General features: G+C 36.8%; 1 protein-coding gene across 2 annotated transcripts in view; it reads left to right on the forward strand.

The window, feature by feature from the left end:
- Positions 1–13,869, forward strand: part of LOC309605045 (kinesin-like protein KIF28P) — a 70,283-nt gene that overhangs the window by 6,095 nt on the left and 50,319 nt on the right. For both annotated transcript variants that reach the window (XM_082340336.1, XM_082340335.1), the window contains exons 2-3: positions 420–614; positions 4,771–4,974. In XM_082340336.1, coding sequence (XP_082196462.1) covers positions 456–614; positions 4,771–4,974 — 363 coding nt within the window. In that variant the 5' untranslated portion in view covers positions 420–455. The remainder of the gene's footprint in view (positions 1–419; positions 615–4,770; positions 4,975–13,869) is intronic.

Below are 13,869 nucleotides of genomic sequence, written 5' to 3' on the forward strand. Positions count from 1 at the left end.
AATAGATCTTTCTTCATTGGCTGTTTGCTTTTAGAACCATTTCCAGAGGCTTTAAATTTTTTCATTTTCATTTTTTTCATTAATAATTTTCACCAGTTTTGCTGGGGAGTGGGACAGTGGAGTTTCTTACATTGTCATGTTGGAAATGGATCTCTGATGCTATAGTTTATGCTATTAGTATAGCTGAGTGTTAGATATGCTATTCTCAGAAATTTAATATGACTAGAGACAAGCCTTTTAAAATTTCTGAGGAAGTATAAGAGAAACTGTTGTCATAATAGCTGCTAAGAATAACAGAGAACAAAATGAATAAATGATAAGTTATTGGCTTAATTTCTTACTAGATGTAAAGACCTGCAAAACAATCAGATGGCAGAAAAACTGTAATGATTGACTCTGAATTTGTAATTTGACTATAGAGAGAGAAGAATTCTGGGAGCAAATGTGTGATTTCCATGCATTCCAGGACCACTACCATTATACAAGACCCTAAGAATCCAGAACATACGAAGACATTTACTTTTGACCTGGCATATTGGTCTCACAATGGATTTCAAAAGGATAAGGATGGTGTGTTTATTTCAGCTGATCCTAGCAGTAAATTTGCAGGCCAGGTAAATTGCTTTAAAACAACTTCAATGGTAGTTTGTTTTTTTTTCAATAAAGTGTTAACAATATACTGGTACAATTATTTTAATGCAAGCATACTACAATATATGCTTCCATATGAGAGTTTGGTTTTAAATTTATTCCTTTTCATGTTAAACATGAGGTCCAAAAGTACAGCTATTGCCTAAATAAATATTTAGACACTCAAGTCAGTTATTTTCCAATGTACTGACATATTTTGAAAAAGGAATGTCAGTCAAGTCAATTATATTTCCTTCTCTGAGATAAGCAAAATTGCACGGAACTCAGCATTTGAGAACTTTGGTTTTATCATATGCCGTGCATTATTCAGCCTTAAAGTTGCTCACAATTTGCTGTAGGGAGACAGGCAAAAAAGTGCATTCAAATGTTACAGTTTCTGTGATAACAATATGTATGGGATACAACGGGGTACAAAGGAAAAGTGGTCATTTCAATCTGGACAGAGCTCATTAAGCTTCTTGAATCTGTGGGTTTGTGATTTCCATCAAATTTTGAAAAAATTTCAAACAATATTTCTCCAAGTATTTTTGGTCTCTCCTATTCCTTCTGTGACTCTAGTTACATGTATGCTTGAGATTGTCCCATAGGTCACTGAGGTTCTTTTTTTTTTTTCTTTTTTTTTTTTTCTTTTTTAACATCTTTATTGGAGTATAATTGCTTTACAATGGTGTCTTAGTTTCTGCTTTATAACAAAGTGAATCAGTTATACATATACATATGTTCCCATAGCTCTTCCCTCTTGCGTCTCCCTCCCTCCCACCCTCCCTATCCCACCCCTCTAGGTGGTCACAAAGCACCGAGCTGATCTCCCTGCGCTATGCGGCTTCTTCCCACTAGCTATCTGTTTTACGTTTGGTAGTGTGTATACGTCCATGCCACTCTCTCCCTTTGTCACAGCTTACCCTTCCCCCTCCCATATCCTCAAGTCCATTCTCTAGTAGGTCTGTGTCTTTATTCCCGTCTTGCCCCTAGGTTCTTCATGACTTTTTTTTTCTCTTAGATTCCATATATATGTGTTAGCATACGGTATTTGTTTTTCTCTTTGTGACTTACTTCACTCTGTATGACAGACTCTAGGTCCATCCACCTCACTACAAATAACTCAATTTCGTTTCTTTCTTTGGCTGAGTAATATTCCATTGTATATATGTGCCATATCTTCTTTATCCATTCATCTGTTGAGGTTCCCCTCAAAATTAAAAATGGAACTACCATGTGATCCAGCAATCCCACTTCTGAGTGTTTATCCAAAGAAAATGAAATCACTATCTTGATAAGATATCTGCACCCCCATATTCATTGCAGTATTATTTACAATAGTCAAGACATGGAAACAACCTAAGTGTTCATTGACAGATGAATGGATAAAGAAAATGTATATATACATACATATACATACATACACAATGGAATATTATTCAGCCATAAAAAGAAGGAAATCCTGCCATTTGCAACACATGGATGGACCTTGGGGGCATTATGCCAAGTGAAATAAGTTGGACAGAAAAAGACAAATACTATATGATCTCACTTACATGTGGAATCTTTTTAAAAAATGAACTTTTAGATACCGAGAACAGATTGGTTGTTGCCAGAGGCAGGGGTTAATGTTGGGTGTCGGGTTTGAGGGGGGTGGGGGTGGGACACGGGTGAAATGGGTGAAGGTCATCAAAAGCTACGAACTCCCAGTAAGGTAAATAAGTCCTGGGGATGAAATGTACAGCATGGTGATATACAGACAGACCTCATTTTATTGTGCTTTGCTTTATTGTGCTTCGCAGATACAGTGTTGTTATTGCGGGGTTTTTTTCTTTTTCTTTTCTTTCTTTCTTTCTTTTTTTTAAAACAAATTGAAGTTTTGTGGCAATCCTGTATCAAGCAAGTCTATTGGTGCCATTTTTCCAACGTTGCTCACTCCGTGTCTCTGTGTCACATTTTGGTAACTCTCCCAATATTTCAAACTTTTCTATTTCTCATGGTGATCTGTGATCAGTGATCTTTGATGTTACTATTGCAAAAAATTATGAAGGCTCAGATGATGGTTAGCATTGTTGAGCAGTAAAATATTTCTAAATTATGATGTATACATTGTCTTTTTAGACATCATGCTATTGCACACTTAATAAATTACAGTGTAGTGTAAACACAACTTTTATATGCATTGGGAAAAACAAAAACTTTTTGTGACTCACTTTATTGCATTATTTGCTTTATTGTGATGGTTTGGAACTGAACCCACAGTATCTCTGAGGTATGCCTGTAGTTAACAATACAGTATTGTATATTTGAAAGTTGCTGAGAGAGTAGATCTTAAAAGTTCTCATCACAAGAAAAAAAATTGGGGGAATTCCCTTGCGGTCCAGTGGTTAGGACTCTGTGCTCTCACTGCTGAGGGCCCGGGTTCGATCCCTGGTCAGGGAACTAAGATCCCACAAGCCACACTGCATGGCCAAAAAATAAAAAAACAAACAAACAAAAACTCTGTGAACTAAATTTATTCTGGTAATCATTTCTCAATATATACATATATCAAATCATTATGCTGTACATTTGAAACTAGTATAATGTTATATGTCAATTCTCAGTTTTTTAAAAGATAGTTTTAAAAGACTGCAAAAACTGTGCTGTAAAGAGACTTGATTAACTTTGTCAACAGCTTTCCCTCTCATCCTCCCTATCTTTTGTTGACCACCTATTAAGATACTGCAGAATTATAGCTTTACATACTGTAGTGTAGGAAAATGTTTCGTATAGTTGATTATAGGATGAAGAATAGGAAGAAACTAGAAATGTAGCTCTGTGAATTCTTGGCTTACCTAATATGCAAATCACTGACATCCAAAAGAGATTTCAGTGGAAAACTATACAGAAAACTCTACAGCTAACAAAATTTACAGAATGATTCTATTCTCTAAGATTTTGTTTATTTAATAAAATTCTATGTTGCTTGTTTGAAGTTTTCAATTCATAAAAATTGGCAATAAAAGCATTTCCCCCAAATCTCCAAATAGCACAGAGGAAAAAATGATAGCAAAACCAGTTACTTTACTAAGCTTAGTGAGCACTCCTTAGGTTCAGCTAATAGCTCCTAAGGTAGAGTGGCTTTCTATTACATAAATACATTTTTTTCTGGTAAAACTATGGTCTCAACGTTCTGGGAAACCACTGGCCAGATTCCACATTTTAAGCCTAGAGCTCCCCTAACACTTATAGTGTAATACTTTTTATTCCTTTCTCATGAGAAATGAGTAGTGTAAGAAAATTGGTTATTGCCTATTGTCCTTATATAAATCACACTACGTTGGTATGTGCATCTTTCTCAGAAATAAAAATTATATAAATTACACAAATGTATACATTGCAACAAATGGAGTGTATAATGCTTACTTACTATTTTATTGATATTAGAGAACAGAGAAGAATATACACTTTGAAACAGCCTCAAATAAGAGAATTATTCCTGGCTATGGCAATAACAGATAATATCTCTCATATTATAGATAACATAATAGATAATAATAGATAATCAGATGATAGATAATAAAAGCCAGACCGCATCTTCTCTTTCAAGCAATTGTGGGCACAAGCATCTGTGTCTGCCACTTAAAAAAAAAGGGTGCACATATATATGTGTGTGTTGGCTTCAGAACCACTAGGTCTTGTTAAAAAAGAAAGAAAGAAAGAAAGAAGGTTCAGGAGCAGCGAGTTAAAATTAGTGTAGGAATTTTGTAACGTTGTTTGGATTAAAGAATACAGAGAAAGTAGAAAACACTTTGACTGGTCTGTGTCCCTTGGTGCCTTGAAATTTTTGTCTAATTGATGAATTTTAAAGACCTAGCCCATGTTTTGTCAAGGCTATAAAATACTCAAATCCATTACTGACGAATACTGGCTAGTTGAATATCCATGGTGATTTGTGGTGATCAGCGTTTTCCAAACTGACAAATCCCTTTTTGGTTGCCAGCTTTATTTCACTGGTTCTAAGACAGCATCTGAGTTATATTTCAAGTAAGTCATATAATACTAATTAAGGTGGAACTCACTAAAACCAGAATATTAGATTTTAAGAGTACTGTGAAAAGTCAGTGCTGAACTTGATGCCTGTTGTCTTCTTTCCAGAGAGATGTTTTCCACGATCTTGGCAGGGGAATTCTGGACAGTACCTGGCAAGGCTATAATACTACTCTCCTGGCTTATGGCCAAACTGGCTCTGGAAAAAGCTATTCCATGATTGGGTTTGGGGCAAACAAGGGTATCATTCCAAATGTGTGTGAAGAGCTATTTCAAGCAATTGAGAACCGGGAGAAAAATCAAGAATACCAGGTATGTATTATTCTAGAATCCCTTATTTAAGGAATTTTTTTTTCATTTTGGAAATTCTCTGCCCCCAATGAAAGTTATCAGCATCCCTATTTTAGGATAATGTTAATTTTCCATACCAAAACCTTTACATGATTACAAAATCAAGTTGTAGCTAAATAAAATGTTGAATTGTTCTGGTTCTATGGAGGCAAACCCAAGGAGATATTTTTAAAAGGCATTTTGAGTACCATAGAAACAGGAATGCTGACAATAGCAAGGGATCATTGTTGAGGCTTATAACACAAAACCTTAGCTAACTCAAGTCTCTGGTTCCCTTTGCTCCCCTCTCCTACCAAGGTTGTGGGTGTGTTATCATCTTAATTAATTTATTTTTACTTCTAAATAAAGAATGTTATTTTGTTTCTTAATTATCCCAGCATAGTTTCTTACGTGCCCTAGCATAGAAGGCCCAAGAAGGTGAAAGAGCTGTGCCTGAAAGCTATAAGACACTGATGAAAGAAATTGATGAAAACACAGATAAATGGATGTACATCCTGTGTTCATGAACTGGATGAATTAATATTGTTAAAATGTCCATATTACCCAAAGCAATCTACTGATTCAATACAATCTCTATCAAAATTCCGATGGCATATTTCACAGAAGTAGAACAATTCTAAAATTTGTATATAACCACAAAAGATCCCAAATAGCTAAAATAATCTTGAGAAAGAAGACCAAAGCTGGAAGCATCACACCCCCTGATTTCAAACTATACTACAGAGCTATAATAATAAAAAAAAGTATGGTACTGACACAAAAACAGGCACAGAGATCAATAGAACAGAACTGAGAGGCCAGAAATAAACAAACACACATATGGATGATTAATTTATGACGAAGGAGCAAAGAACATGCAATGAGGAAAGGACAGTCTCTTCAATAAATGGTGTTGGGAAAACTGGACAGCCATATGCAAAAGAATGGAATTAGACCACTATATTACACTATACACAAAAATTTACTCAAAATGGATTAAAGACTTGAATGTAAGTTTTGAAACCATAAATGTCCTAGAAGAAAACATAGGCAGTAACCTCTATGAAATTGGTCTTAACAATGTTTCTGTGGCTCTGACTCCAAAAGCAAGGGAAAGAAAAGCAAAAATAAACAAATGGGACTAATAAAACAAAAAACCTTCTGCACAGAGAAGGAAACCATCATTAAAATGAAAAAACAAATAAAAAGAAATGAAACTGAGTTATTTGTAATGAGATGGATGGACCTAGAGTCTGTCATACAGAGTGAAGTAAGCCAGAAGAGAAAAACAAATACCGTATGCTAACGCATATATATGAAATCTAAAAAAAAAAATAATAGTCATGAAGAACCTAGGGGCAAGACGGGAATAAAGACACAGACCTACTAGAGAATGGACTTGAAGATATGGGGAGGGGGAAGGGTAAGCTGTGACAAAGTGAGAGAGTGGCATGGACATACATAGACTCCCAAATGTAAAATAGATAGCTAGTGGGAAGCAGCAGCATAGCACAGGGATATCAGCTCAGTGCTTTGTGATGACCTAGAGGGGTGGGATAGGAGGATGGGAGGGAGGCTCAAGAGGGAAGGGTTATGGGGACATATGTATGCATATGGCTGATTCACTTTGGTGTACAACAGAAACTAACACAGTATTGTGAAGCAATTATACTCCAATAAAGATCTATTTTTAAAAAATGAAAAGGCAACCGACTGAATGGGAGAAGGTATTTGCAAATCATATATCCAATAAGAGGTTAATATCCAAAGTATATAAAGAACTTATACAACTCAACAGCAAAAAAACCCTATTTAAAAATGGGCAGAAGACCTGAAAAGGCACTTCCAAAGAAGATATACAGATGAGCAACAGGGACATGAAAAGATGTTCAACGTCACTAATTATTAGGGAAAAGAAACTCAAAACCACAATGAGAAATTGTTACCAAAAGTGGGGTACAGCTGCTCACTGCTCAAAAGCCAACAAAGGGGCAAGGTTGGTGGAAAGGAAAGTTTGCTTTATATTTCAGAGGCTGGCAACCTGTGGGGGAGGGTGGACTCCTGTCCAAAGGCCGACTGCCACCAACAGTCAGTGGGCAAGAGCTTTTACAGAGAAAGGAGAGAGGGGGCTACATGTAGAAACAGTAGTTTCAGCTCTGACATCTTGAAATTGGTCGTGTGGTGATCTGATCAGCATCATCTTGATTGTTTTAAGTATGGTTAATCTTCAGTTCCAGGGTCGGTTTGTTCCCATTTTTTTGAGGCCAGTTCTCAGAATTGTGGCAGCTTTTGTCATGGCTACAGTCTGGTCATCATGCAGTTAACTTCTTCCACCTGGTGGAGTTTTTTAGTATGTATAAGACAGCTCAAAGGATATGGCTCAGAATATTATCTACAGCCCTTGGAAAGGAACTAAATATCCTTGACTATGCTTAATGGCCATCTGTATGTCTTCTTTAGAGAAATGTCTATTTAGGTCTTCTGCCCATTTTTTGATTGGGTTTTTTGTTTTTTTAATATTGAGCTGCATGAGCTGTTTATATATGTTGGAGGTTAATCCTTTGTCCGTTGATTTGTTGGCAAATATTTTCTCCCATTCTGAGGGTTGTCTTTTCATCTTGTTTATAGTTTATTTTGCAGTGCAAAAGCTTTTAAGTTTCATTAGGTCCCATTTGTTTATTTTTGTTTTTATTTCCATTACTCTAGCAGGTGGGTCAAAAAAGATCTTGCTGTGATTTATGTCAAAGAGTGTTCTTCCTATGTTTTCCTCTAAGAGTTTTACAGTCTTACATTTAGGTCTTTAATTCATTTTGAGATTATTTTTGTGTATGGTGTTAGGAAGTGTTCAAATTTCATTCTTTTACATGTGGCTGTCCAGTTTTCCCAGCACCACTTATTGAAGAGACTGTCTTTTCTCCATTGTATATCCTTGCCTCCTTTGTCATAGATTAGTTCACTGTAGGTGCGTGGGTTTATCTCTGGGCTTTCTATCATGTTCCATTGATCTCTGTTTTTGTGCCAGTACCATATTGTCTTGATTACTGTAGCTTTGTAGTATAATCTGAAGTCAGGGAGTCTGATTCCTCCAGCTCCGTTTTTTTCCCTCAAGATTTCTTTGGCTATTTGGGGTCTTTTGTGTCTCCATACAAATTTTAAGTTTTTGTTCTAGTTCCCTAAAAATGCCAGTGGTAGTTTGATAGGGATTGCATTGAATCTGTAGACTGCTTTGGGTAGTATAGTCATCTTCACAATATTGATTCTTCCAATCCAAGAACATGGTATATCACTCCATCTGTTTGTGTCATATTTGATTTTTCATCAGAGTCTTATAGTTTTCTGAGTACAGGCCTTTTACTTCCTTAGGTAAGTTTATTCCTAGGTATTTTATTCTTTTTGTTGCAATGGTGAAAGGGATTGTTTCTTTAATTTCTCTTTCTGATCTATCGTTGTTAGTGTATAGGAATGCAAGAGATTTCTGTGCATTAATTTTGTATCCTGCAACTTTACCAGATTCACTGATTAGCTCTAGTAGTTTTCTGGTGGCATCTTTAGGATTCTCTATGTAGAGTATCATGTCACCTGCAAACAGTGACAGTTTTACTTCTTCTTTTCTAATTTATATTCCTTTTATTTCTTTCTCTTCTCTGATTACCGTGGCTAGGACTTCCAAAACTATTTTGAATAATAGGGGCGAGAGTGGACATCCTTGTCTTGTTCCTGATCTTAGAGGAAATGTTTTCAGTTTTTCATGATTGAGAATGATGTTTACTGTGGGTTTGTCGTATATGGCCTTTATTATGTTGAGGTAGTTTCCCTCTATGCCCACTTTCTGGAGAGTTTTTACCACAAATGGGTAAAACGTTTGTCAAAAGCTTTTTCTGCATGTATTGAGATGATCATATGGTTTTTCTCCTTCAATTTGTTAATATGGTGTATCACATTGATTTGCTTATATTGAAGAATCTTGCATCCCTGGGATAAATCCCACTTGATCCTGGTGTATGATCCTTTTAATGTGTTGTTGGATTCTGTTTGCTAGTATTTGGTTGAGGATTTTTGCATCTATATTCATCAGTGATATTGGTCTGTAATTTTCTTTTTCTGTAGTATCTTTGTCTGGTTTTGCTATCAGGGTAATGGTGGCCTCATAGAATGAGTTTGGGAGTGTTCCTTCCTCTGTAGTTTTTTGGAAGAGTTTGAGAAGGATGGGTGTTAGCTCTCCTCTAAATGTTTGATAGAATTCACCTGTGAAGCCATCTGGTCCTGGACTTTTGTTTGTTGGAAGATTTTTAATCACAGTTTCAATTTCTTTACTTGTGATTGGTCTGTTCATGTTTTCTATTTCTTCCTGGTTCAGTCGTGGAAGGTTATACCTTTCTAAGAATTTGTCCATTTCTTCCAGGTTGTCCATTTTATTGGCATAGAGTTGCTTGTAGTAGTCTCTTAGGATGCTTTGTATTTCTGTGGTGTCTGTTGTAACTTCTCTTTTTTCATTTCTAATTTTAGAGTCCTCTCCCTCTTTTTCTTGATGAGTCTGGCTAAAGGTTTATCAATTTTGTTTATCTTTTCAAAGAACTAGCTTTTAGTTTTATTGATCTTTGCTACTGTTTTCTTTGTTTCTATTTCATTTATTTCTGCTCTGATCTTTAGGATTTCTTTCCTTGTACTAACTTTTGATTATGTTTGTTCTTCTTTCTCTAGTTTCTTTAGGTGTAAGGTTAGATAGTTTATTTGAGATTTTTCTTGTTTCTTGAGGTAGGATTGTATTGCTATAAACAACTTCCCTTTTAGAACTACTTTTGTTGCATCCTGTAGGTTTTGGATCATTGTGTTTTCATTGTCATTTGTCTCTAGGTAATTTTTGATATCCTCTTTGATTCTTCAGTGATCTCTTGGTTATTTAGTAACATATTGTTTAGCCTCCATGTGTTTGTGGTTTTTATGGGGTTTTTTCCCTGTAATTGATTTCGAATCTCATAGTGTTTTGGTTGGAAAAGGTGCTTGAGATGATTTCAATTTTCTTAAATTTACTGAGGCTTGATTTGTGACCCAAGGTGTGATCCATCCTGGAGAATGTTCCATGAGCACTTGAGAAGAAAGTGAATTCTGTTGTTTTGGGATGGAATGTCCTAAAAATATCAATTAAGTCCATCTTGTTTAATGTATCATTTAAGGCTTGTGTTTCCTTATTTATTTTCATTTTGGATGATCTGTCCATTGGTGAAAGTGGGTTGTTAAAGTCCCCTACTATTATTGTGTTATTGTCGATTTCCCCTTTTATGGCTGTTAGCATTTGCCTTATGTACTGAGGTGCTCCTATGTTGGGTGCATAAATATTTACAATTGTTATATCTTCTTCTTGGATTGATCCCTTGATCATTATGTAGTATCCTTCTTTGTCTCTTGTAATAGTCTTTATTTTAAAGTCTATTTTATCTGATATGAGTATTGCTACTCCAGCATTCTTTTGATTTCCTTTTGCATGGAATATCTTTTTCTATCCCCTCACTTTCAGTCTGTATGTGTCCCTAGGTCTGAAGTAGGTCTCTTGTAGACAGCATATATATGGATCTTGTTTTTGTATCCATTCAGCAAGCCTGTGTCTTTTGGTGGGAGCATTTAATCCATTCACGTTTAAGGTAATTATCAATATGTATGTTCCTATGACCATTTTCTTAATTGTTTTGGGTTTGTTTTTGTAGGTCCTTTTCTTCTCTTGTGTTTCCCACTTAGAGAAGTTCCTTTAGCATTTGTTGTAGACCTGGTTTGGTGGTGCTGAATTCTCTTAACTTTTGCTTGTCTGTAAAGCTTTTGATTTCTCCATTGAATCTGAATGAGATCCTTGCATGGTAGAGTATTCTTGGTTGTAGGTTCTTCCCTTTCACCACTTTAAGTATATCATGCCACTCTCTTCTGGTATGTAGAGTTTCTGCTGAGAAATCAGCTGTTAACCTTATGTGAGTTCTCTCGTGTGTTATTTGTCATTTTTCCCTTGTTGCTTTTAATAATTTTTCTTTGTCTTTAATATTTGTCTATTTGATTACTATGTGTCTCAGCATGTTTCTCCTTGGGTTTATCATGCCTGGGACTCTGCGCTTCCTGGATTTGGGTGGCTATTTCCTTTCCCATGTTAGGGAAATTTTCAACTATAATCTCTTCAAATATTTTCTCAGGTACTTCCTCTCTCTCTTCTCCTTCTGGGACCCCTATAATGTGAATGTTGGTGCATTTAATGTTGTCCCAGAAGTCTCATAGGCTGTCTTCATTTCTTTTCATTCTTTCTTCTTTATTCTATTCTGTGGCAGTGAATTCCACCATTCTGTCTTCTAGATCACTTATCCGTTCTTCTGCCTCAGTTATTCTGCTATTGATTTCCTTCTAGTGTATTTTTCATTCAGTTGTATTGTTCATCTCTGTTTGTTCTTTCGCCTAGGTGTTTGTTCTTTAATTCTTCTAAGTCTTTGTTAAACATTTCTTGCATCTTCTCAATCTTTGCTTCCATTCTTTTTCCGAGGTCCTGGATCATCTTCACTCTCATTTTTCTGAATTCTATTTCTGGAAGGTTGCCTATCTCCACTTCATTTAGTTGTTTTTCTGGGGTTTTATCTTGTTCCTTCCCCTGGTACATAGTCCTCTGCCTTTTCATTTTGTCTATCTTTCTGTGAATGTAATTTTTGTTCCACAGGCTGCAGGATTGTAGTTCTTCTTCTTCTGTCTGCCCTCTGGTGGATGAGGCTGTCTAAGAGGCTTGTGCAAGTTTCCTGATGAGAGGGACTGGTGGTGGGTAGAGCTGGGTGTTGCTCTGGTGGGCAGAGCCCAGTAAAACTTTGCTTGTCTGCTGATGGGTGGGGTGGCCTGAGGCGACCCAGCACTGGAGGCTACAGGCTCTTTGCTGGGGCTAATGGTGGTCTCCAGGAGGGCTCATGCCAAGGAGTATTTCCCAGAGCTTCTGCTGTCAGTGTCCTTGTCCCTGCTATGAGCCACAGCCACCCCCAGCCTCTCCAGGAGACCCTCCAACACTAGCAGGTAGGTCTGGTTCAGTCTCCTATGGGGTCACTGCTCCTTCCCCCTGGGTCCTGATGTGCACACTACTTTGTGTGTGCCCTCCAAGAGTGGAGTCTCTGTTTCCCCCAGTCCTGTCGAAGTCCTGCAATCAAATCCCGCTAGCCTTCAAAGTCTGATTCTCTGGGAATTCCTCCTCCCATTGCCAGACACCCAGGTTGGGAAACCTGACATGGGGCTCAGAACCTTCACTCCAGTGGGTAGACTTCTGTGGTATAAGTGTTCTCCAGTCTGTGAGTCACCCACCCAGTGGTTATGGGATTTGATTTTATTGTGCTTGCACCCCTCCTACCATCTCATTGCAGCTTCTCCTTTGACTTTGGATGTGGGGTATCTTTTTTGGTGAGTTCCAGTGTCTTCCTCTCGATGATTGTTCAGCAGTTAATTGTGATTTCGGTGCTCTCACAAGAGAGAGTGAGAGCATGTCCTTCTACTCCGCCATCTTGAGCCAATCCTAGACTGCTTTCTTTTGTTTCTGCATTATCTCACTTCTCTGATTAAACTTATTCTTTGACTAAACTTTTTCCACACACAAAAGGCAGGATGAAGACATAGTGGGCAATGACCATAGGGTCCTGCTCCATTTCAATGCCACCTTGCACCTGTTAGAATGGCTATCATCAAAAATGACAAGAGATAGGGAATTCCCTGGTGGTCTAGTGGTTAAGATGCAGGCTTCCAGTGCCATGGGCCTGGGTTTGATCCCTGGTTGGGGAACTAGGATCCCTCCAGCTGTGTGGCATGGCCAGAAAAAACAAACATCAAACAAAAAAAAATGACAAGAGATAAGTGTTAGTGAGGAAGTGGAGAAAAGGGAACACTTGTGACTATTGGTGGGACTTTAAATTGGTACAGTCACTATGGAAAAGAGAATGGAGATTCCTCAGAAAACTAAAAAAGAACTACCATATGATCCAGCAATTCCACTCCTGGATATTTATCCAGAAACAATGAAAACAACAATTCATAAAGATACATGCACCTCAAATTGCATAGCAGCATTATTTACAATAGCCAAGATATGGATGCAACTTAAATGTCCATCAAGGATGAATGCATAAAGAAGATGAGGGCATATATATATAAAAAATAATGAAATCCTGCCATTTGCGACAACATGAATGGACCTTGAAGGCATTACAGATGGAGAAAGACAAATACTATATGGTTTCACTCATATGTGTAATCTAAAAAAACATGGTCTAATCCTTGACCATTTTTTAAATTTTAGTTCTTCTCTGTTAGTTCTTCTTTTAGTTTCTTCCCTTGTGGTTTGATGATTTTCTTTAGTGGTATGCTTGTGTCCCTTTCTCTCTAGTTTTTGTGTGTCTATTGTAGGTTTTTGACTTGTGGTTATCATGGGGTTCATATATCTTAACCTATATCTACTTGTTTGAAACTGGTGGTCATTTAAGTTCAAACATATTCTAAAATCTACATTTTTTTCCTCCCTTCCCCTATGTTTTGTGTTTGTGATGTCATATTTTATATCTTCATGCTTACCCCTTCACTGTTTATTATAATTATAGTTTATTTTATATTTTTTTTTGTCTTTTAATCTTCATACTAGTTTATTTAAGTTGTTGATCCACAGCCTTTACTATATATTTGCATTTACTAGTGAGATTTTTCCTTTCCTATAGATTCTTAGTTGTTGTGGCCTTTTCTTTTCCACTTAGAGAAGGCCTTTTAACATTTCTTTTAGGGTCGATTTAGTATTGATAAACTCTTTTAGTTTTTGCTTATTTGGGAAGTTCTGGAGATGAAGGAGCTAGGGCCAGAGCCAGGTCTGACCTGGGGCTTCTCAGTGGCTGT

This window comes from Balaenoptera borealis, assembly GCF_965194805.1.
Source record: "Balaenoptera borealis genome assembly, chromosome: 1".
NCBI lineage: Eukaryota > Metazoa > Chordata > Mammalia > Artiodactyla > Balaenopteridae > Balaenoptera > Balaenoptera borealis.